Source organism: Passer domesticus, chromosome 5, assembly GCF_036417665.1.
Source record: "Passer domesticus isolate bPasDom1 chromosome 5, bPasDom1.hap1, whole genome shotgun sequence".
Classification (NCBI taxonomy): Eukaryota; Metazoa; Chordata; class Aves; order Passeriformes; family Passeridae; genus Passer; species Passer domesticus.
The window spans coordinates 43335086-43359601 of NC_087478.1; the positions used below are offsets into that span (position 1 = coordinate 43335086).

At 46.0% G+C, this 24516-nt stretch overlaps 1 protein-coding gene across 2 annotated transcripts in view; it reads right to left on the bottom strand.

Moving 5' to 3' along the window:
* Nucleotides 1–2281: 2281 nt before the first annotated feature.
* The window catches only part of NTN4 (netrin 4), a 47445-nt gene continuing 25210 nt past the window's right edge, over nt 2282–24516 (bottom strand). For both annotated transcript variants that reach the window (XM_064419768.1, XM_064419769.1), the window contains exons 4-10: nt 19295–19421; nt 17820–18008; nt 11415–11631; nt 10647–10759; nt 9411–9479; nt 7570–7740; nt 2282–3999 (exon numbers count right to left, since the gene is read on the bottom strand). In XM_064419768.1, coding sequence (XP_064275838.1) covers nt 3863–3999; nt 7570–7740; nt 9411–9479; nt 10647–10759; nt 11415–11631; nt 17820–18008; nt 19295–19421 — 1023 coding nt within the window. In that variant the 3' untranslated portion in view covers nt 2282–3862. The remainder of the gene's footprint in view (nt 4000–7569; nt 7741–9410; nt 9480–10646; nt 10760–11414; nt 11632–17819; nt 18009–19294; nt 19422–24516) is intronic.

The following is a 24516-nucleotide window of genomic DNA, read 5'->3' on the forward strand; positions in this document are numbered from 1 at the left end:
TTTACCTTGGAGAGTGCAAGGAGGCATTGAAAACTAGCTGGAGCCAGGTGTTCCCTTCTCTGTGCCAAAGCACCTGCTCATGTGCCAGAGAGTGGAGTGCTCATGTCCACCAGAAAGAGCAAAAGAGGTGTCCTGTGAGTGCCTTGGGGGAGTACAGGTTTGGGTCAGGTGTTGCTGTGCTGGAGGGGCTGTATTGCTGTGGAGAGCAAGGTCAGTGCTGTGCTGGCAGCAATTTCCAACACACCTGCCTTGCCTCCAGCCAAGCCCAGGTTACCAACACCACGCACTCCTGCAGTGCTGACAGACAACCAGGAGCACGGGGCTCTGGCAGGCAGCCCCAGCCCCCACCACTGATCCCTGGCTGCTGCTTACATCTGGCCTCCTGCCTTGGAAAAAGGAAGGCTCCACCATGCTTCCTTCAGCAGCAGGGAGATCCTTGTTCTTTAGGTGCAGGTGAGGCATAAGGACAGCATGAGGATGCTCTAGGGAGAGCTGTGGAAATTCCCATCTCTGGTTCCTGAAAATCCAGCACTCACCTCTAGACAGAAGCAGCACAATCCAGAAAGGGCAGCCTGGCCTCAGCTTTGCCTGGATCAGTGGGGCAGTTCTGGAAGAAAAGACCCTTCTGTGGTGCTGTTGCCAACTTTGATTATGACTGGGTTGGTTTTCCTGTCACTGATTTTTGTCACCCAGAAGGACTGGTCAAGGCATTGCTACCTCTGGAATCATCAAGCAACACCTCTACTCTTCAGGTGGGCAGAGACAGACATCCTCTTCTCACACACATCACAGAGGGAGTAAACAGATAAACCAAGCAGGCTGCTTCCATTAACTCACTGAGCTGCAAAGACATAGTGTCCAAAGAAGCTTTTCTTGCTCAGGAGGGCCTGGCTGGCCATGTGGTGATCTCATATGAAAAGAGGGACAGAAAAGGTCTAGAGGGTAAGAGCTGTGACAAATGGCTGAGGGAACTTGGATTGTTCAGCCTGGAGAGAAGGACACTCAGGGGAGACCTATCTCTCTACAATCACCTGAAAGGAGACAAGACAAGAGGACAGAGTCTCGAGCTGTGCCAGGGGAGGTTCAGGTTGGACATCAGGAAGAATTCCTTCACAGGAAGGATGTTAAACACTGTAATGGGCGGCCCAGGGAGCTGGTGGAATCACCATCCCTGGAGGTGTTCAAGAAACATTTGGACATGGCACTTAGTGCCATGGTCTAGCTGATCAGGCAGTGATTGATCAAAGCTTGAATTCAATGATGTCAGAAGTCTTTTCCATCCCAACTGATTCTGTGATTCTTTGATATGCAGCTCACTTGCTTTTGGTAATGGGACACTTCTTCCAGCCACAATTTCCTGACAGAAATGGCATGGGCAGATTTGTCCCTCAGAAGTTAACCCCTTTCCTCCATGAAACCACCAGTGCCCAGCTCCAAGGCTAGGACAGGAGTCAGACAAGACACTGTGAGCAGCACTGCTGACAAAGCCATCCTGATTTCCTACAGTGCTTGAGCAGGCTGGGACATTGGAATCACACCCTCCAGTTTTCACAAGGTCACATGAATCACCTAGCTATTGCAAAGGTATTTGTAGTGGTATTAAAATAAAATGAAGCTAAAAATGTGTCAAGCAGGTAAACACACAGTTTTAAATCCAAACAGAGCTATTGGAGGCTCTTGGTGTCTGAGTGCCTCCCCAGGGGAGCCTGTCCCTGCCCTCTCCTCCACCAGGGAGATGGGTGCTGCTGCAGTCACTGATTAACCACCCACCTGGGGAGGTGCTGCCCACACTGTGGATTATTTCTTGACCCCCTGGCCACTAATTTCTGATGCTTGACTTCACTCTGCAGTGTTTTTGTAGACCTTTTGCCACAGCACTTGTTTCCCACAGCCTTTTGTTTCCCCTTAGTAGTTTCAAATGTAGGGAACAAACCTCATTTCTGCCATCCCCGACTTGCTCCTTTTAAGTACTTGCTCTGCAGCTCAGCCTTCAAGAGTGTGTGGAGGCAAGGATCTGGCCGGCTTTGAAAATATTCAGGTACAATTCCCCTTCTTATAAGAAGAGCTCATAAACCTCCCAAAACAAGAGGTGAAATGGGATTTTTGTGAGCCATCCGTGCTACTTTGCTTTCTGCCATGCATTACATTTTACCCCCCAATCCAGAGAGGAAAATATCCCCCATAGCAGCTTCCCCTCACCCAGTGCAATCTTTGCTTGTGCTCTTTCATTCAGGCATGGAGATCCTGCTGCCATTGGCATAAACAGTAACAGGAGAAGATGTTGAAATCATATTATATTTATTACATACATGAGATACAAAAACAAATTACCAAAATAGCATCTTTTTTTTTGTGAGTCCACAGGACCTTGAAAGAAAAATACATACGTAAAGTGGATTGGTAGACTAGTGACTTTTCTGGTGTTGTATGTCTTCTTTCCCCTCACACTCATGAACAAAATACACTCTATGCAATGTGGTTTAAGGATGCTTTACAGAAAGGATATATTTTAGTGCTGAAAACTGCAGTAAACTGTGCTATATTTCATACTGGTGTTAATGAGGAAGTATAATGGCTGTATATATTGCAAACAATAACACAAAAGAAAACAAATAAAATGTTCAGTTTTAAATACTAACATGAAAATAAAATAAACTCCAGGCCCACCATGAATCGCTGGGTTGTGATATGTGAATGCAAGTCCTTTCCATTCTCTGCATCCACTCCTTTTCCTGCAGTCGGAGTTTTTCTACTCCAGCAATTGCATTTTTATCTCAAAGTCTCTTCTCCCCACTCTGTTTGCAAAGTCTTGCTGGAGTCCTGCCCACGGGGTCCAAGTGCTGGTCTGAAGCTGGGACTTCAGTGCAAATACTCTATCTTTCAGATTGCATCCTCAGATATTCTGAGTGGCCAGTGCCAGGCTGGCCATTCCCTTTATACTGTTAACGCTGTCCAACTGCGGGGGGTCCTCAGGAGTGCTTCTGTTTCAGGGACTTTTTTACCATGTGCCACCTTCAAATTCTTCTTTCCCCAACACAATTAGACTTCCCGCACCGTGAAGTGGCAGGTAGTAAAGTGCTTTATACAATGAAATATTTACACTAGGGTTAGGTTCATTTTTTAACACTTCAAGGACAAAAGCTCAGAGCCACTGCACTCTCTGCAGCTGGCTCTTGTCTGCAGCCACGCAGTGGGTGGAGAGCTGGCCTCTGCCCTGCATCACGCCTGTGCCAAGGCAGAGGGATTCCATTCACTCCAGCAGCTCTCTCCTCAGCAGCATCAGCAGAGAATCTAGCCCTTGAAACCTTCAGCAGGACAAACAGGTTAAAAGCAAGGGGCACCCACTTCTCTTTGGTGGGTGCCATGTCCTAACCTGTAAGGGGGTGTTTCTAAAGAGTGGTTCTCCTTGCCACGCTGGTGGCAGCGCCTACCCATTGCCTTCCCCACAGCATCCTCTGGGAGCCCCTGGAAGTCACTCAGGATGCACACTAGTGGCACTGGCAGTGTTTTGCTTCTCAGCAGTAGCTCTTCTAGGGTGGCAATTTAGTCTTGGGTGATCAGTGGCTTCATGGGAGCTGCTCCAACAGTGCACTGGAGCGAGACAAGCATCCACCACCCTTCCTTTTGTTTCCCTCAACATAACAATGAGCAGGGCTCAGGGTGAGGCCCTGATAAGGAAGCTACAGGCAAGTGAAAGAACATTGGCCAGAAAGAGTTAAATTAGACAGCCTACAACTCTGAATGCCTCACTACATGTTTTGGCACTATTTTCTTACATTCCAGTTTTCATGCTAGAGGTCTGCTCTTTGTGGAGGCTGTTGCATTTTGTGCATAAAGAAATGCCCTAGGCAGTTGCACACCTCTAGTTGCAGTCTCTTTTCAAAATCTCCAAGACCTTTCTTCCGAGAGCCGACTTCCACTGATGGACAAAACTTTTCATGTTGACAATGAGTCTGCCTGTTCGCACGTCCTCGTGTCCTGCCACAAGATACTCCAAGCCTGCAAACCAGCAAAACAGTCAGGAACTGCACAGTACCATGCTTAAGAGGCCTGTTGAGCTGCCAAGTCAGCCTGGATATCTAGTCCCATGCAAAAAAGCACTTACACAAGGAAATATTTATGTATGTTGACTCTCATGTATATCCGTATATCTATAGCTCTGTCTGTATCTATGGCAAAATGACCCGTGCCAGAGAGATGCAGTACACAAAACGTGACTTTGTGAGCTTCTAAATATAAATGAAAGCTGAACTCTGGGAGCAGCACTGCAAGTTTTTACACCTCTTCTAGGAACTGCTATTACCTTCATTTGGCAGCCATCTGCCTCACTTCTCCCTGAATAAATCTGGGCCTGGAAATCAGTTCAGTGAACTTAAGGAATGGAACAGTGCAGGATGGTCCAGTGCTTGGTATCTTGCTCAGGATAGCCAGTGGCCCCTTGGAGGCAAAGGCACGCCGGACCCCAGTGAGAGGCAACACTAAATGTGCAGGCAGCAGTACCCTAAGAGAGCCTAAAGGAGTGGCTGTCACACTGAAAAGAACTGCTAATTTCTGCCTCTGCCAGATGTTTTAGAGACATGACAGCAGGGTCTGGTTGTCCAGAAACAGACAGGGCTGGAGTGTGTGCCCTGATGCAGGTCTTTCCTCAGGCATCCAGGTCTGCATTTGACTTTCACCCAAAAGACTGCTTGGAACCAAATAACATCTGCTAAACCAGGGGATAGAGCAAAACCTTTGGCTTGAATTAGCTAAAGAAGCACTGCCACAGATCCAAACAGCCTAAATGGGCCACAAATGTGCCATTAATGAGGATAATAAGGAGTACAATCCCTTTCATGGCAGGAGGAGCTTCCTGTCAGGGTAAGCATGCCCTGCACCACATTTAGGGTACAGCCAGCATTAGACTCCTCCTGTACCCACTCCTTCTTGCACCAGTTTGGGGAGCACAATGCACTGGTGCAAACCAGGCATGGGAGATGGACCTTCCCCGGTGCTCTCAGCCATCCCACTCCATCCTGGCAGCAGCTTGTGTTGTCTTGGGTTTTCATTTTGCAGTCCAGAATAAAAGAAGGGTGCCTCCCAAGCTAAAGGTCAAGCAATACAGTTTGCTTTCTGCTGTATCTGAGTTTTTGGACACACACATTCTCTCTTCTGCCAAGGAAACACAGGATAGGTGTATGGCAGCATTGCCCTTCAAAAGACATTAATTTTGGCCAAGTCAATCTTGCTGTTAAAAATATCACTTGTCAAGGATTCCTGGATTTATTTCCCTTGAGAGAGAAATGTATCACACACACTCAGAGAGCAAGCAAATATTGCTGTGGTTGCTGACTGTGTAGGGCTTTCTAGATTTTCAACCTGATGCTACAGAACCGTAAAACTAAAATGAGTCAAATGACTGAGATGCCACAAGCCAGGACTTGAGGCTGTGCAGTTTCCCTGGCAGGCTGCTCTCTGCCTCTGACTGTGCTTGGCAGAGCCATGGAAGGGATGGGCTCCTGTTACCTTGCAAACAGGTGAGACCTTTAAATCTTTCAGCTCAGTGTCCCCCAGAAGCACAATCTGCCTCTCTGTATGTGTGTGAAGCAGAAGGCGTGCAAGGGTGGTGAAAGGGTTCCCCTTGTATGAACTTGAGCAAGTTTTTAATTTGAAAATAGCCCTCAGACAACTGATAAATATTTGCAGGTTTTTTTGCCTTGTCAGAGCCTTTAAGAGCCTACTCTCCTTTTGGTATCCCTTTACTTCTATAAAATAGTATAAAAACACATCTGTCTTGCTTTTACGTTTATCTTTGATCTCCTCTATGTTTTTGAAGATGTGATTTCCATTATAGCTGTATGTCAGAAAATTGTTTTATGTCAGCTTGACTTTTCATCCAGCTGGTTTTGGTTTATGCACCTGTAGGCCATAAGCTCTTACTGTGATAGAGAGTTGAATCTGCTAATATTGTATTGCAAGACACTCAGAAATGAATGTTGTAGCTAAAGAAAATAATGAATTTTAAAAAAATGTTAGAGAGAAAAGGATCTGGGATCCTTTTTTCCCTCTTTGACATAATTGAATCTTAAAGATTCACTCAACAGATGTTTTCAAGTTTCCTATTAGCAACAAACTTCTTTTCAACATGAAGACTGGGACTAATTTATACTCATGGGACCAGCAGCTGCATTTCAAAACAATACCAAGCTTTGCAGTGTAAATCATGAGAGCTGGCAAGGAAGTAACAAGGGATTAACACCTGATGTGTCAGACACCTGGACTGTCACGAAAGACAGTCGCATCTCCACCTTTCTACTGTTGTCTAAGAGGCCTCCACTGATTCTGTGATTAATGCTGTCTTTTCATCTGTTGGGGAAAATCAGTGAAGCTCCTCTGAAGTTAGTCGAGTGGCAAAGCTGGGTGTCAGGTGGGGGCTGCCCTGCAGGCTCAGTTTTGGACAGCTTCCATTGCATTCCTTCTGGCTCATATTGAGGCAGCTGCATCTGGGCTTTCTTGCTTGAGTTTTCATTGCATATGGAAAAACAGACCAGCTATGGCTATTTCATTAGTGATTTATGGTGTTCTAGCAATATCCAAAGTCTTGCTGCACTTAAACAGTAGGGCCCTACCTAATGCTGCTGATTCATCTGACCTTTGGGCCTGACAAGACTTCCTAGCTACAGCTGAGCTATCACAGCAGCTTGCCTTCAAAACCAGACAGTCACTCCTGAGGACATGAAAGAGGGCTGCTATTCACACCTCATCAGTGAATAACCTTTGTGCACAGCCCAGCCCCACAGACAGCCCCGGACCCCCTAGCTCCTAGCGCTGCACATGAAAGGGATGTCTCAGCACCCGCGCCAATGCTTCCATTGCCAACTTCCCAGTGGTGTACACACCTCATGGAAAGAAAGCCCTTAATTTGAATTAGTTGGTAACTGCTCATTTATCTTGGAGTTGTAAAGATAGGTGTGTCAGATGGAGTTTAGTTTTGCTCTGTGGAAGAAACCCCTGAACCTGCATGTCCTTGTCCATAGTGGAGACTGCATGCACTGTTTAGCCACTGTTGCTTATACTCCATTTCAGTGAAAGATGGAAAAAAACTGTGGAGCTCTCCCCTCACTGCATAAGAAAATTTATTCCAAATCTTGTTGATCTAAGTTTGTGTTACTTTCAAAGAGAAATCTGCCCTTGAGTTTAGATTAGAACTTCAGTGAAGTATCCCAACTCAAATTAGATTTACATATGTTTCTACGGATTCAAATTAGCTTTAGCTTTGAAAGATGCATCATGCTGTTGTGGTGTGATGTGCACCTCCCTTCCTCTGGGAGCAGATACTGGTAAAACTGAAAGCCTGTTACTATGCTATGCAAAGAGAACTGTGTGTTTCAAAGCCTATAGGATGAAGTTTTTCTCTACGAAATTTCAATTTGATGGAGATTGCTGTTGGAATCCAAGTGATGTAACAGACAATAATTTTTAATCAGCACTGGGCTGCAATCCCAGCTCATTGGTATGAGGGGACAGAGGGGCAGGAATGAAATCTCTGTATATGTGGTGGGGATGTACTGTTAAGGGAGTCAAACTTACCAGGATTGAGGATGGGACAAGTGCAGCCTCTGTTAGTCCAGGATTCTGGGTAGAGTGTCCTCTTGCCCCGGAGGATCTTCAGCTTTGTAGACTTCAAGACTTTCTTGATCTTCACACTGACTTCTGCATGGGAGCCTTTGTCATGAGCTGACAAAATCTTTGTCTTGATCACTGGGAACACAGGAATTCAAAACCAGGAATATACAAACTATTTGCAGGGCTCTTTTTTTCTTTTTTTTTTGGTCTAGCGCTGGTATCTGGGTGAAACAGTGAGGACAACTGCTTTTTTACAGTGGAGTTAGCCCAGTGCTCCTTGCTGGGGAGCCCAGGATCAGAGCAGCTACTGGGAAGCACGTACATCCCCACACCCATGGGCAGAAATTCTGCCAGTTGTTTTGGCCATGGCCCCTGGAACTGCCCTGAGAGTGTGAGGTCCCATTTTCCCCCAGAGTTCAGCAAACCCTTTCTGTTCCTCACCTTTTTTGGAAATCATTAGGATTTAGGGATGGACCTGGAGACTTTGCTGGCTTTAGCCTCATCCCACCCTGGTGCCAGTCCTGCTGCTTTGCAGAGCTGCCAAATCCAAATTCAGTGGAGGAGAGCGAGACATTGGTGGGGACTGGGGCAAATCAGGGAGCATTTTGAGCTCACTCATACCCACATTTCCACCAGCTGGCATCCCACTGCTGAGCCCCTGTGAGGTGGAGGCTCAGGGCTCAGCTCCTCCACCCGACCTGTACTGGTAGGCATCCCCATATTGGAGGTGTTTTATTCAGCACTCACGCTGGGAAGCTCAGGGCAGCCTCTCACAGTGTGACCTCCTGGAGCTCATGATGCGCCCCTTAATCCATCTCTCTCTGTAGTTTAGCTGACACCTTCACATGTTGACTGATGAAAGTGGGGGAAGCCTGAGTGCACTTTAGATAAGATTTATGAACTTGGAGGTTTTGTGACATTCTATTTTAATCAGTTTCTTATCTTTTGCAAAATTAAACACAGTTATTATCATGGCTGGGAAGCAAAACAGAGCAGAATAAAATTTTTTCCTAATATCACTAATCCAGGGCTACATTTCAACAACTGGCAACCCCTTGAACTCCACTTTCTGGGCTGCTCTGTAGCCTGCAGAGGTATGGGCTAGCTCTCTGTGCATTTTCAACTTCAGGGTGAGATGAAACAGGTGCAAGAGACCCCTGCAAGAGATTCCTTGTGGAGGAAGGGAGTGCTGCACAGAGCATTCCTTGCTCTGCCACAGTGTGAAGGAGGCAGTTCATTGGCACACACCAGAGAGGTCTTGGGAAACAAAGAGCTTCTTCTCATTCATTTAAATCCAAGAGACACATAGACAATATACATCATCCCCTTGCAACAGCTGAACTTTGTTGACAGTGGGAATTCCCAGTAGCTACTGGAATTGTTTTATCCGTGGAGGGGAGATCACAGTCCCTCCTTACATTCAGTATCATTCAGATACAGTCATTTCTAGACTCTGATTAGGGCATCTTGTCTACAGACAGTGTTTCAGTGACCCATTTTGGGTAAGAGTTGTTTATAGTCTGTCTTGGACCTAGACAACCTCCCAGGGACCTTTCCAGCTCTCATCCTCCCATGACTTTTGTAAGGATGTTTTGATAGTAAGAGAGGTGAGTAACAGAACAAGATTCACCCACCTTGACTTGGAAACACGATACCTGTACATTTTGGCTGAAGTTCTGCCTTTAGCCTAAGTATCCTGTGGGTTTGCCAGGATGGGGCAACTCTCATGGAACTCTCATGCTTTATGTACACTTTTGCACTGCCTTGCAGCACCTCCCTTTACAGCTCCCTCACCCATAACTCACCATAGGTGTACTTCATCCCGCAGAAGACCTTGGGATTCCCTAAAACTTGCTCTTTACATTCGCATTTACCTGGGGAAAAAGAAGGGAGCAAATGGCTGTGATTTGTGCTTCAAAGACAGAAGCATTTGCAGGCAGAGCCCAGGAACTGCCAGAGGTTTTTCAAGTGAGGCCCACAAGCCTCATGCAAAAAAAGAAAAAAATTTGCAACTGTTTTCAGATGGAGAGTGAATACAGACTCTTAGTCCAAGGGCAATTACTCCTTGTTTACAATTAGAAGAGAAGGAAAACAAAGGCCTTATTATTTTGCCTTGGGATGCAAATAACATGCGTATCTTTCCCTGTGGTATTTTCCACACCGTAATGTACCAGACAAAATTTTAAAAGGAAATGTTGCAGAGGTTAAGGCAGATTAATGACTTCCGTGGTCTTAGAACAAAGAATAACATGATATACTTATTTACGTTTAAAATGAAGTCGCCTAGACAAATGATGGAGCTTTCCCCTCAATTAACTCAATTATTGTATCTTTGAGATGTTATCAAGGCCCTCTCTGAAAATGAAGGAAATGACGCTTGCCTGCTTGCATGCAGCAGCTGCAAGGGAGGAGAGCTTGATGCTGCCCCACGGGGCCAGCCTGCCTTGCACCAACCTTCAGGCAGCACCCACCTCCCCCAGGCTGGGAACACTGGAGGGAAATAACTTCTCCAGCTGCATGCTAGACCATCTCAAATCACATCATAAGCAGCAAGCGATGCCAAAATTGTTGTGGGTATTGGGGAAATAAATTCTGAGTTAGAAATCCCCTAAGTGCCTGCCAGTGAAGTGGCAAACCCTACCCTTTAAATAAAGTTGCTGGTTTGTTGAGTTTGAGGGAATATAAAGATACTTTTAAAACATGATGGTCAAGAAAAACATGAGGGCACTTAGCCTTGAAATTCAGAGCTGGGATGGCAAATTCTTGCCTCACAACAGCTAAGTTCTGGGTACAGGCATTCAGCAGGGAGCATCTGTCTAATGGGTTTGCACATCCTTGCATTGATGGGATGAGCCATAAGGCTCCTCTGGCTTTCGGAGGGGAAGGAGGTGCCCACAAAGAAATTCCTCCACATGTTAGTGGGGGAATGTCCATTCCCCCCTGCAACTGCCAGGGTGCTAACTACAAGTCAGTGCAGGTCTGCAGTGGCTGCTGGTGGGAGGGATTGGGCAGGTGGAACACGTGCAAAGCCGCAGTCCTACCAGAGTGCCGGAGTGCCGAGAAGCCCTGCTCATCCTCCCAGCCCCAGGTGGGCTCACTCTCGTTGAGCACTGCCTGGAAAGGAGGTGCTTCATTGTGCCAGGAAACATCTGAGCTGTTGAAGGGAAAGGGAGATGGTCAGCCTTCCAGGAGCCGGTGGAAAGCAGGGCCACTAGCAGCCCATCCTCCAGACACAACGTGACTGTGTGTCTTGATCATGGTAAATGCAAGAGGCAGTTTTGGAAGGTGAACAGGTTGAGTGTTGTCAGAGAGGATCATGGATCCATTTTGGGTTTAAAATACATTGTATGGATTTATATACCACAAATATCTTCAGTCTGGTAAAAAAAGCTACATGTCAGATTTGGAGAGTGGGGTATTATTAAAATATGCTGTTTTATAAAAGTTAGAGCTTGACTCCAAGCCACAGTCAACATAAGCTGAGTTACAACAGCAAAATTAAGCCTTCGGTGTCACTCAGACGTCCCTGAGGCTCACATTTTGCTTGCGGAGAGGAAACAATTGTGAAGGTTATGGAAAACACCCAATACATTAACACCAGCACTGAGAGCAAAAATTCCAACATCGCTGGAGCCCTGCCATGGTGTGCCAAGGGAACCACAACCTCAGCTCCCACTCCATCCCCACTTCTTGGCCATACCAAACCCATACCAAACCCCAAGTGTTTGACATAATGGATACTTCTCAGCCTGCTTGCCATGTGCACATAGAGCTGAGATCGCAGAGGTTTGGTGAGCCCCCCAGCTCACCTGCTGCTGAGGCAGTCCCCAGTGAGGGGGTCGCAGCTGCGGGCGCAGTCGCAGGGCCGGCAGCCGTAGGCCCCGAAGCCCCAGTAGCCGGGCAGGCAGTGGTCACAGCGGGGCCCGGCCACGCCGGGCTTGCAGGGACAGTCCCCGGTGCTGGGGTCACAGAAGGTGCGGGGGCCCAGGGGGAGCACAGCCGATCCCATGGGGTGGCAGGAGCAAGCTGCAGGGGAAGGACACCGTGAGGGACAGAGCATCTGTGAGTGCACAACCTCTGAGTCACAAAGGTGCAGGAGATGCCTGCAAAACCACCTCTCTGCCGAGGGACACTCCGGCCTTTTTTATCCCTCACCCCTACAAATCTGAGCAGAGACTCCCTTTGGAATGTGTAGAATTTTACATTTTGTGAGCTAGTTTTTAATTAGTTAACCTACCCTGGTGTCGTGTTATGCTTTGCCAAGCAGGCCTTTATTATTTTCCTTGCAGCATCTGGATTCTAACCCGGCCGAGTAGCCGGGGATGTGCCTGCCTCACTGTGATGTTTAAGCAGCTGCGGGTGCTTCATTGCAAAAATGAATCAGAGCATAATTGCTTTTTAAAATAATAACAACTGTCTTGCATTCAGGAGGTTAAAAAACCCCTCAGAACAGTAATTTTAATTAAAGTGAAGGCTGAGCAAAAAGTACCCCTCTGTCTCTGTCTGATTTTTCAAACCATCAATTAAAAACATTAGGAAAAAAGAATGAGGAAACTGACAGCTCAGAGACAGGCTTTTGCATATTGCAGAGTGCACATCAGAAATGCCAGCTGCTCTCTTTTCTCCCTCACAGCCCCTTGCATCAGAACAATGCACTAGAACTGTGCTGGGACATAATGTGTTCTCAGAAAAGATGCCCTAAAACAGGTGGTGTGAAGTTTTCCTTACCTACTCCTTAGTTTTGTTTTTTTTTTTTTACATAAACATAATTTACATCTGTTACAAGGCTATTCCCCCCCCCCAAGATGTTAATGTTTTCAAAGAACAGAAATACAGTTATCAAAAGCATGAGCCAAACCTCTGACCATGTGGCCAGGTCAGCAGGTGATGCTGTGGCCTGCAGGACCTGTAACTGTGTGACTTGAGCTCTTCTTGCCTCAGGGTTTGGTTCTCTGACCAGGACATGGTATAGTAAGCCCTAGACATTATAACAAAAAATTCCCTGCTGAAACGCCTTTGCCCAAAGCATCATTTACATAAAGTTGAGTTTCCTGAGAAAATTATACCTGTAGGGAATATTTTTACTAAATTCTAATACCAATCTTTCTATTTTGCAACTCTGAAGGCAATAGAGCAGGAAATCCATTACAGGCAACATATTTCTTTCTCTTAAAATACTTATTGCTGCACACATACATTTAATTTTGCTCTGACAACATTTTTGTGGTTTCAGGAATCTGACATACCTGGAGTATAGTTTCAAAATATTAAAAGATAGATTAATATTGGCAGTTAACTTAGAGGCGACTATGATTCCAACATCTTTGCCAAAGTAATCCCCAAATTTTCCCCACCCTTTCCACTTGCAAACAAATATAATTATATAAAATTAAAAGATTAGAAAGGCTCTCCACAAACTGCGTAAGTAGCTGCAGGCAGTGAACTCTGGTACCTTTAATAGCATAGTTTTCAACAGCGTGCACTGCGACTTGCATACCTTTCTCCTGAAGTCTGTGAAGTGTTTTACACCTGATACATACAGCCAAATGCTCTATTTCCCTACTAGGTGAGGAGGGTATTTCTGGCATTCCTCAGGCCCTCCAGGGAAAATATTAGGCACTTAAGGCTCTTCTATTCTCCTCCAGTTATTGAGATAAACCCACTGCTCAGCCAGGGATTTTGTCCTGTTTTGGTCAGGTTTCAGCTGAATTTTACATACAGCCCTATTGAGGTTGGAGCTTTTATGTTTTAGACAATTCTTTTACACACTTTTTTCCCCCTAATATATAATTTAACATCAGTGGCAACACTATGGTGAAGCAAGAATATGAAATTTACAAAAGCTGTTATGAAAAAGAGCAGCAAACTCGTAGGTAATTAAAAAGACAACTAAAAATGAGAATGTAGTTGGCTATACTTTTTAATAAAAGCCACAAAGAGATGCGTGTGAGGGCTGGTAATTTCTAACAGGCCTCCATATCCAATTCCATGGATCCCATCCTTCCTGGCTGCCCCTCATTGAGCCAAGGTGTCAATCCTCTTTCCAATGGTGGCTGGCAAATTGAAGGTTTTTGCTCTTGGATTGTGGGTAAAGGCCCAAGATGACACTAAAGGGCATTAATCGGAATGGTTTGTGTGGCAAATTTCCAACACAGTAAATGTTTGTGATGGGCTGCAGTGGGAACTTACTGAGCAATGCAGACAAAGTGAAGCCCATCGCTGTGCACCAAGCACAGAAATGAGGCTCTAGAGCTCAGATGTGAGCGTGTTATACCACATTTGAAAGAAATGCATGGGAAAAGGATGGAATGCTTCCATACTATGGCAAAGGCAGGAAGAAAAAGATTGCAGGACTAGTTTTACAATGTTTGAAAGCTGGAGCTATTGGTAGCTCATGGGCAGCTGTGCTGTGTTGGTTTTAGATCCCATTTTCCTCTTTCCACATCATCTGCACCTCACTGTAGAACAGGTAGTAGGAGTCCCACATCTAGGAAGGTGAGAGGAGCAGCTGAGCAGCAGAGAAAATAGCCACAGACAGTGTTGGATGGCATTCCATTGTGGATACACAGGTGCAGAGTGTAAGACTCAGTGTGAGGCTTCTGCACAGTGCCTGTCTCACGTGCTGTGGCCATTTCACCAGCGAGGCTGGGAGTCTCCACAAGCCAGGGAGCTCCTGTGAGAGAAGGAATGGCTGGGCCCTAGTCTTGGATCAGGAGAAACCTACCACAAGCTTGATCATTTTCCTTTCTTTTTGATTTGTAAGCAGCATTGCTAAAAATGCCAATTTACCAGCCAGTACTACATAGCAGTATTCTGCATGTGACTTCCATGCACAGAGGAATTAACAGCTGCTTGTCCTGGCATTGCATGTGCTGACTGGGATGGAAAATCAGTGAGTGGGATGCCAGAACTGGATTTCCCTGTGCTGGACTGGTGATACTGTCGTGGTTTCCTCGGCTACCAGCTAACCTTTGGAAATGACAAATATTTACCCTCAAAAGCCTACAGCTGAAAAGCAAAATAAACTTGGCAATTATAAAACTCGATTTTATTGTCTGCAATTGTACTGTAACTGAGGCTTAAAATCTCCTGAGGATGGAAAGAAAAGAACTCATAGGTATGACAGAGGGAAAGAGTCATCAGATTGGTGTTTTAAACATCAGAATGTTTCATTTTATCAGGTACACTCCTACTCCTGAGCAAATATTATATGCACTCTTTACCTACAAGAATCTTTAAAGTATCCTTAAAGATTATGGCTTAACAACTCCTTTATTTACTTTGACCTAGGTATTTTTAAATTTTCAATGGTTGAACAATAATGGTGTCTTGAGCCAGAAACAAGCAGGCAGTGCCACGGCCTTCCCACGAAAGAATAATAGGGCTCCACGCACATCCCTTGTTATTGCAGACCATGGCATGGTGCTTGGAAATGTTCCAGGCATAGGCTGTAATTGATCTTATATTATTCAATTTAACAGTCATTAGTCATTTTCTACAGCCCTGCAGCTGCCATCTCCCCTGTGAGATGCTGAGTCCCTGGGTGCAGGGAACATTCCTGGCAGCAGGAGACCAGAAGGGAAGAGGTGAAGGGGTCTTAGGGAGGAGTGCATTTGTGAAAGTTTGAAAAGCCCAGAGAGAAATCATCTGGGAGTTTGTAGTAACAGAGCCTCTGAAAAGAAAGCATTCAGATAATCCCTATATTTGTGGGATTCAGTTTGTGCTAGGAAAAGTTGTCTTCCTCAGATACTTGAGGGAGTATCATGCTCTGCAATTCATAAATGCAGAAAAAGAAAGAATGATGAAGTAGATGTGCTTCTGCAGAAGGGAAATAAATGTAAACTTTTTCTCACTATACTCAGGAGTATCTTTCAGTTGTTAAATATATGTTATCTTTGGCTTTTAAATACCGGAGTTCATGAATGTCTAGTGGTCCATAAAACTGAGTTGCTGCTTTAAAGAGTAATGGAGGCACATTTTTTTAATGTGGAAAGTGGAATTCCATGGGCCAGGGATTCAGAGTTGAATGCAGAAAGCCAAGAGAACCAAGCACTTGCATATGTTAACAAAAATACTTACTAATCATCTAATATCCACAACTTCCTCTGGCTCATAAAGGTGGGGAGAAACTTTTTAATCAAGAACCCTGGAATTTGGCTAACACATAGTTAATGATGTGATGTACTGCCTGACTCCACCATTGCACGTGCACAGGGAAGGGTTGGCAGCCCTCCCTTTGAGCTGGGGCTGCTTTGCAGCAATATGTCCTGAGACCTCTTGTTTCCATTTGACTTTGCAAGGAGGAGGCTCTGTGCTGGCCAGCCCAGGAATTGCCATTTGACTTCTTGGACCCTGCAAACACTCACAGATTATGGACTGGGAAGTCTGGCACAAGGACAAGCCTGCAATGAGTCCCTCATGAAACTCCCCTCCCTCAATGGACTGAGTGAGGTGACAAAGGAGAGAGAGCCACTTTTACTGCTTCCAAAGTAAAGGGTGGTGTCTTCAGGTGTCCAGAAAACCACACTCAGCTCAGGCCAAAGCTTCACTTGTCTTCAGTGGCCTCAGAAAAGTGCATAATCTTCCCTGATCGGAGCTGGCATGTAAAGAATATCAGGAATTACAGCCCTAGCAAAGGTACCAGAAGCACAGAGCAATGATGTTTCAGAGCTTGAGGGTCCCACGCAGCATTTATTTCAGTCTTCATTCCTGCACTATCTATCAGCAGTCAATTCATACTATTTGTTCTTTTTTTAATCAGCAAGGATGAATCCACAAGTTAGAAAAAAACATACAGCCTCTGCTCTGACTGTAAATGCAAGACTTAAGCCTGTTTTTTTCCTAATGAGACTCCAAAACAAAAGTTCATTGCCTAAGTTCTGGCTATAATTAAGGAGGGAAAGTATCTGATGTTACAGAGGAGACTTACAACTTTGATGTATACAAGTAGGTAATGAAACATTTCAAAGTCATTAAATTCACTGTTTAAAAAAATTATTGTGTACATACTACGGCAGTGAAGTAATTATTTACACAAGCAATGAGCTGTGGTCAATTCCATTTCCATAAAGAGAGCTACGGCTGTAAAACAGGCAGTTCAGCTGTTGCTGCCCCTCCTTGCAATGAGTGAAAGGTGGAGAAAAGGAGGACCTCTGCAACAGACTGCTGGGGCTGCCAGGAATCTCATGAGGATTATATGCAGCAAGGGAGCAGGACAAAAGCAGCTGTTCCCCCACAGACCTCAATGAACAACTGAAACCTCCCACATCCTCCCAGCCTGGGGTGCAGCTCCCCACCACAGGGGAGCTCTTCCTTTACATGCAGGTACTTCTTAAGAGGAGAGAGATGTGCTCAGGTACTTCCCTCTTCCTTTACATGCAGGTACTTCTTCTTGAGAGGAGAGACGTGCTCAGTGTCTCCTCAAAAGACACAGGCAGGGTGTCAGTTGGATTTCTTTCTGTCACTTGTGCAGGTCCCCCTCATAGTAAGTGAGTCAGCAAGGAGAAATGTGATGAAGCCAGTGGGTGGCTGTAGGCTCAGAGAGGAGGGCATGCCTTCACCCTGGATTTTGCTGACCAGGATAATGTTCTCAGCATAATTTGGGGATCTGGAGTCCCCCCTGATGAGTCACCATCCTGACAGTGGTTCCTGGGGAGTGTGGCTTTTGGATTGCTTCTTTGCTTGGGAAAGATTTAATTTCATATGTGCCTGAATCATTGCTTTCAGTCTTGCCTCCTCAGTGTCCTACCTTCTGGAATATCAGTTACCTTGTGTTCCTGTCTGTCCTTCCATACCCACCTGCTGCTGCTGGGAACACGAACTGGTGGGCGATGCTATTTATCGGCTGCACCCCTGCTGGCTGAGGAACCCCATTCTGGGGTTGCAACAATCGCCAAACAAGGAGAACATGAAAACAAGATGCAGCTTTTCCTTTCCAAAAATAGCAATAGGAGAAAGTAAATGAATCATCTCTCTTCCCCTGCCCTCAGGCTACAGGGATCCTCGGGACAGATTTGTCAACAGCATCTGCAGACTTTCACCCTGCAAATACCACCACTGCTTTTTGCAAGTAGTATCACAAAGAGGATTCAACAATCTCCCTGTCCTTCACTGAAGCAAGAAGATTGCTCCAAGGAGGGGCAAGAAGATCTCACTTTTCATTTCACCCTTTCCCACTTGAGAAGCCCTTCACTAGTCCGTGGTCGCTGACTTACGTTTGCAGGCGTCTGGGGCAGAGAAGGGCTTCCTGAGGTCGCGGTAGAAGCCCAGCTTGCAGCGCTGGCAGTGCTGCCCTTCCGTGTTGTGCTGGCAGTTGTCACAGACGCCGCCACTGCGATTGCCCGACGCCAGCCACGCATCCATGTCAAAATGACAAGTGTCAGCGTGCCCATTGCACTTGCAGGCTGGGGTGAAGCCAAAGGGAACAGAAAGACTCATTAAGGCAGTGAAAGATACTGGTTTATAGAAAAGAGATACAAAAACTCAAACCACGTTTTGGAATGGGGACTTGACCTATGAACTTGTTATTCATTTGAATGCATGAAGTAGCACTACATTTTCATCTACACTTCCCAACCTCTGGAGATAAAAAAGTATTTTCTTTAACTCTTATTTCCAATACAGGTTTTCCAGTACCAGGACAGCCACAGGTGGTCAGGCCAGAACAGAGAGACCCACATTCACTGGTCCTGCCGAGGAATGATCCTTCCCTCCCATCTTTAGAAATCAGCACTGCCTATGCAACATCTGCCATGAGGGTGCTGTTAGGATGTTTCCTGCAGCTGATGGAGGAAAAAGGCAGGTGGAGGAAAGGTGTGTGAGAGAATACAAGCATCCTCCTTACCCTGTGCAGTAGAGGAAATCTGCATGTCCACACGACCGAAGTCAAGGGTCAAGTGAGACCTATTCCAATGCCTGCTCATCAATGCTGCTGGTGTAAGTAAGAATTCACTGTCATTCCCTCAGGGATTATCCATACTGCAGTGAGCATGACCATAGCCCACACAGGCAGGCTGATGGTTACTTATGTATGGATAGCATTGTAACCAGGGCAGGCTGGCACTCAGCAGGCCTGCAAGCCTTCCTGGGGTGGTGTGGGTAGTCCTTGGCACCCTTCTGGCTAGACTGCTGCTCTTACTGAAGCAGATGGCCCCATGACCTCTGCATTCCCCTGCCTCTAGCACTTACCCTAAGCATCCTCTCTGGCACTGCAGAACTGATCTTCAAACCTCCAGAGCCCATGGCTCCTCCTGCCCTCAGGGGTGAGCAGAGCCCACACTCAGCAGGAGAAAGTCATACCTCCTGCAAAGGTGTCCATGGAGAGGACAAATCTGGTCCCTTGTCACCTCCAAGGTACCTTGGTAGGTTGCAGACTGCCCACAGCAGCACACCTTGTCCCCAGGAGCTGCCCTTGGGTCCCAGAGCAAGGCCAAACCAACAGACATCATGGTCTCATGAGGATTGCCAAGCGAGGGGCTGTGCAAACAGGGCTGTCCTTGCCACACAAACACGTGGTAGGTGCTGGGCAGGAGGGTGGCAGTGCCTCTTCACTCACTGAGCTGCTTGGAAAGCACCTCCCCACCGCCTCAGGATGTGCTGTCTCTCGGACACACGGGAGAAAGGCCCTCATGGAGGAAGCATTTCACTCTGGCAGAGGATCTGGAGACACTGTTCCTAGCTGGCTACTTACACTGACACTCCCTGGGGGCTCCGGTTTTGCCGTCGGCAGCCTGCCAAGGCTGGTCGTTGTAGAGCGGGGCGCAGTGCTGGCAGTGGGACCCTGCAGTGTTGTGCTTGCACATACATTTCCCATGGACCTAGGGGAAAGAGAGCAAGGATCACCCACAGCAAAGGCCAGAGTCTCTGGGGCTCAGGCAATGCCCACACACAGGAAATAGCTTGCCAGCCACGTGCTATTGCATTGACTAGACGGAGGGATATAGCATGGTGTCCAGTTCAGCCAAGGGCAAATAGTCTGTAGTTACACTTTCAGTTAGGTTAGTATGTGTAGATCTGCATGCCATGGTATTGTATAATCTTACTCTTTTTTTTGGAGATCTAGAAGCATCTTTAGCCATTTGCAGATGCAGCATGAATTTCCAGGAGAGATTTAAAAAATGCCAGGATTCAAAGAATTCTTGGGAAACACTGTAAATCCTTTCTCTTTTTCTCACTCATACACATGAATACACCTTTGCAGCACGGCAGGAATAGCACCTAGCTCTGTGTGCCCAACTATCTCCAGCACAAATAAGTATGAGAAAAAAGAAAATCAAAGCCCTGAAACATAAATATCTACTCATCCTAGGCAGAACTTTTGCCCCACAAAGGAAGAATCAAGGATAGCACAAGGCCCATGACTGACTATACTCAGACATGTTCATGACAGATAGTTTAATAGCTAGACAGCCCACTGTAAGGGGGTAATTAGAGATGAAAAGCCAGCACAGCACACTTGGTGCCAGCTGCCCTGTCAGTCAGCTGGCATTACTCACCCTGTTGGCAAGTGCAAAGAAAACAGGATGTAGCCAGAGGGCACGAGCGGCCGGCAGCGCCTGGGCGCAACAAGACCAAGCTCTGCAGCAGCATGGCTCTGCTGGCAACACTGAAGGCCCTGCCTTTTTCCATGGAGCATGGCAGATAGCTACCTACTGTCGCTATTTTGATATGAGCCTGTGTTAGCAGCTTTACTCTGCTCCACATTTGGCTTTTAAATGCAGGGTTTGGCTTCTCCTGCTGCTCGTGATCGAGCAGTCTGCGCTGCCAGCATGGCCCTGTGCTCATGCCACGGGCTGGCCATAAAACCAACAGAGCTGCACCAGCTGCCGGCAGTTTTGGCATAGAGGGGAGCACAGGGTGGTTGGGGTGCCTGGTGATCCAGTCTGGAGCTGGGGCATGGCTTTAACTGCTACTGGAAAATTCTGCCTTCCACAGAGTTTTTAACTTGTGGTTTTACAAGTGTGCTGTTCCTAACTGCATGACTTGCTGTCGAGACTGCCACACAAAAAGGTTCCCGTGAAAAGCTTGAACAGTAAACAAAACAGAAGAGGACCTTGAACATGTTGTAAACAGCTCCTGCTTATTGCATAGGTGTGCGCACACACACACCACACACACTCCTGGCTTATGGTGACTTTCTGATTCATTCCTTTGTAATGAATAGATTTCAGCTGCTGTCTCACAGGACTCAAATGTAACCAGTACAGATAAAATTTCAAAACTGACCTGGAAAGTCCTTCCAAGATTTTTAAGCAGAAATTAAAATAGCAAGATCTTTCAAAAACTTCTTGAATTCATTCCCATCCTATTAAAATGTCAGATCATCAAAAAATACAGAACACCAACTGGGCTTTGTAAGCAGTGGATAGGTACAGATTGAGTCAGAATGCACAAGCATATAAGTTAAAGTGAAAATACTAAGCTAATGTTGTTTTCTGTGCTATCTGGCCTCATCACAGGTATTAGTTGGTCTCACTGCAGATACTACTTGGTCTGCCTGGCTTACTGTATCGATGTAAACTTAAATGTGTGCTAACATTTGAAAAGAATGAGAAGTAAATATAGAAAAGAAACAAGAAATTTGTGGAGGGTATATTAGTTCTCAAAGTGTGTCTCGTGTTTTCATAATTTAATTTTTGCTACCACCAAAAAAATGTTCTTCAAGCTCTCAGATGTCTAAATCACCACCCATTGATAAATTTTTGTCTCATATTTTTTAGGCAAGGTGCACACCCAAACCAATGTTACAGAATCTCTTTACACACATTTAAAAACATACACACCTGCATGGAAACAGAAGATGACTAAACTTATACTGGTCATCTTCTGGTGGCTTTGATGGTGTCCTAACTCTTTGATGCCACTTTTGGTAGGAGTTTTTGTAAGCCCTTTGGCTACTGAGTGGTTAGAGCTAGACATGTTGTACTAGGCTGAACCACATCTGTGGCCAGAGACATCCTCCAGAAATCCTTTCTCACAGGACTGTCCCAGCTGTAAGGGTAGAGGGACCCACCAGACACAGGACACACATGATCAAGAAGCAAAGGTGACCAGAAGGAGTCAGAGGGTGCCATGGTCAAAATCAGGGAGTCCTTTGGTGCTTTTGCAATCATGATGCCAAAGTGAGAAGGACATGGGAGAAGAATTGCAACCAGAAATTGTCTCAGACATGGGAACACTTGGGATTACTGTGGGGATGTGTGCTTTCCCTTTCTGCCCCCACAGCCTGTAGTCTCACCCTCCAAATTCAGTCTGCTCCCTGCCAAAGAGACACAAAGAATCAGCGGGGGTCCAATCAATCATCCAGAGGCTGCTCAGCATTAATAATCCAAAAATTCATCCAAAACTCAGGAGCACCTCAGAAACCCTCAAAGGATTAAGCATCCCAAGACACCAGCAGAGAGCAAGGCAAAATGTCCCACCAAGGAGCACTCATGGTTCTAAAGAGTAAGAGCTTGGATTTTCTGAAAGCCCAAGTACTGTATAATAGAACATTGCTGAAATAAAGGAAGGTGGGTGAAAATAAAACAAAATAGGATGGGTATGCAAAGAGTTTGCTGTCCCACCATTAATTTGGCATGCAGAGCTAATAACTAAACCACTGAATAGCTCTGCACCAACATATTAATATTAATCTGTATGTGAACTCTAAGGAAAGAGGTTGTATATAATTAAAAAACTGTTGCAGCAATGGAAGGCTTGTGGTCTCTCATGCTGTGGCAAGGACAGCTGCAAAAGAGCCAAGTTGGAGATGATGCAAATCAAGCAGCTGGTGTTTATCTAGATAGACTCAGAGGCAGAGCATGGCATGGCACTCCTGGTATTGATTGTAAAGGTGCCATGCACCTGGGCAAAAGGAAACAAATGGTCTGGCTGAAAAGCATAAAAAATAACAGAACGGCACAATTCTGCCATCTGCACAAAGGCAAGCATAGGACCAGCACAGAGGCCTGTGGGCTTGGGCTCCCCCCTGACTCAGTGGGTGCTGTCAGGCTGGGCCAGGAGGAGCATGTTCCCCATTCTTATCATAGGACAAGAATGCAGTTCCCTTTCCCCAGGGTTTATCATCACCTGCCTCCATCAGCTGCTCCCTCCCAAGCTCAGACCCCCCTGTGGATCCCACATGCGCTCTGCTGACCTGGGCAGGGTCTGGCATGGCTGCTCAGCAGCCCAGCCTGCAATGCACACTTTGCACTCCCGTGTGCTCTGCTTGCTGCAGGGCTGGGCACTCGTAATCTCAGTGGGGTTCATGTTTGGGTGAACACCTGCAGAGGCATGGGATGCAATGGCCTGGCTGACCCTGCTTCTGTATCAGAAGCAGCTACCCAGACCTCAATCTTTGGGAGTAAGCTTTGGAAAAGGCAGCAGGTTTCCCAATTCCGACACTGCCGTGCCTTTACAGCCCTGCTACTTAAATGGGCTGAGCAAACTTTGCCTCTCCAAGGTCCCCTCAGCTTTCATGGTGGCCTCAAGCCCTCTCAGCCAGGCAGAGTGTGGGGTGCAGACCGACTCAGGAAGAAGCTAAAGAGCTAAAGGGACAGTCAAAGCAAGGGAGCAGAGGGAAACAGAGTCCTTAATAGCTTGCTTCTCAGAGCAACCACTTAGTTAGTGCCTTCTTTTCCATATTCCTTTTTCACAGAAGTTTAATGAAAAGTCAGACCTAAGTGATTCAAAAACCTTGCCTCAAGCTGATGTATTTGTTCTCTTAAAACAGCATTACAATTACTACCAGCCAAAACAGCTCTGCATTAAAATATCTCTCCAACCTAGCTTTATCCCACTGAAGAAAATATCTTCTTTCTTTTACATAATTCCAGCATGACAGCAAACATTTTTATGCATTGGAAACAACAAAAAAGGTGGATACTAGCAAGCCCTTTCTTGCAGCCCATAGGTAGACATGTATTTTTTTTAGTTATAAAGAAATACTATGAGAGCTAGAAATACGAGAAAGGTCAAGAAGGGGTAACACAAGGAGAAGAGGCAGCAGGTGAAAAGAGCCAACGGACTGTCTACACTGGGCAAAATTAATGTCTGTAGGAGCTGTAGGAGGGCCACTTGCAAGACTGCTCTGCCACGCAAATACCCTGTCATGCCACAGAGCAGCTGGGAGACAGGGCTGAGAAACCAGCCCAGCAGCTCTGCTGGGACACAAGGTAGATGGGAAAATACATACCTGGCCTTCAGCATTTCTCCAGCATCTCAGCACCTTTCTGAAGGCAGAATCTGATCCCTGTGCATTGACAGGGGGGAAAAGCACATCTTTTCTTCCCTTTTCATTCACCTCAACTTACAGCTAGCTGTAAGGCGTACCCACTAGGGTCATTATGGAGCATCACTAAGTACACAAACACAATTGCCACTATGTCTCACTCCTTTAAGCATTCACACAGCTCCTGACTCATTTAAGCAGCAAGGCCTTCCTATAACATTTTTCATTTTGTCATGGGGTCTTTATATCCCAGTTCACTTTCACACTGTTCCCCTTCTTAGCTTGACAGCCCCTTCGCAACGTCAGTCATTAGAGGGCACAATGCAAACAGTGTTACAAAAGTTGCCTTCTGTAAGATAAACGAGCGACTGATTTCTCTATACAAAGACAGTTGCTAGGGCATGCTTCCTTCCAGAGTCTTTTGTTGCCAAATTATAACCTTCCAGCGCTTCCTTTCAGATTGCAAATACGTAGGGCTTTTTCTTTAGTTGAATCCTATAAAATCCTTTTCCCCATATTTATCATGTTCCAAAATGTTAGGCAGTGACAAAGACTGCTGCACTGAGGGAAAAATGCTTTCAGTCACCTGTTATGAATTGATTTATATTGTAAGAATTCACCCACTATATGGAGTCCAACACAAATGTATACTAAAAGAAAATCAATGTCCCAAAGACCTGATAGCGTAAACAGTCTAAATA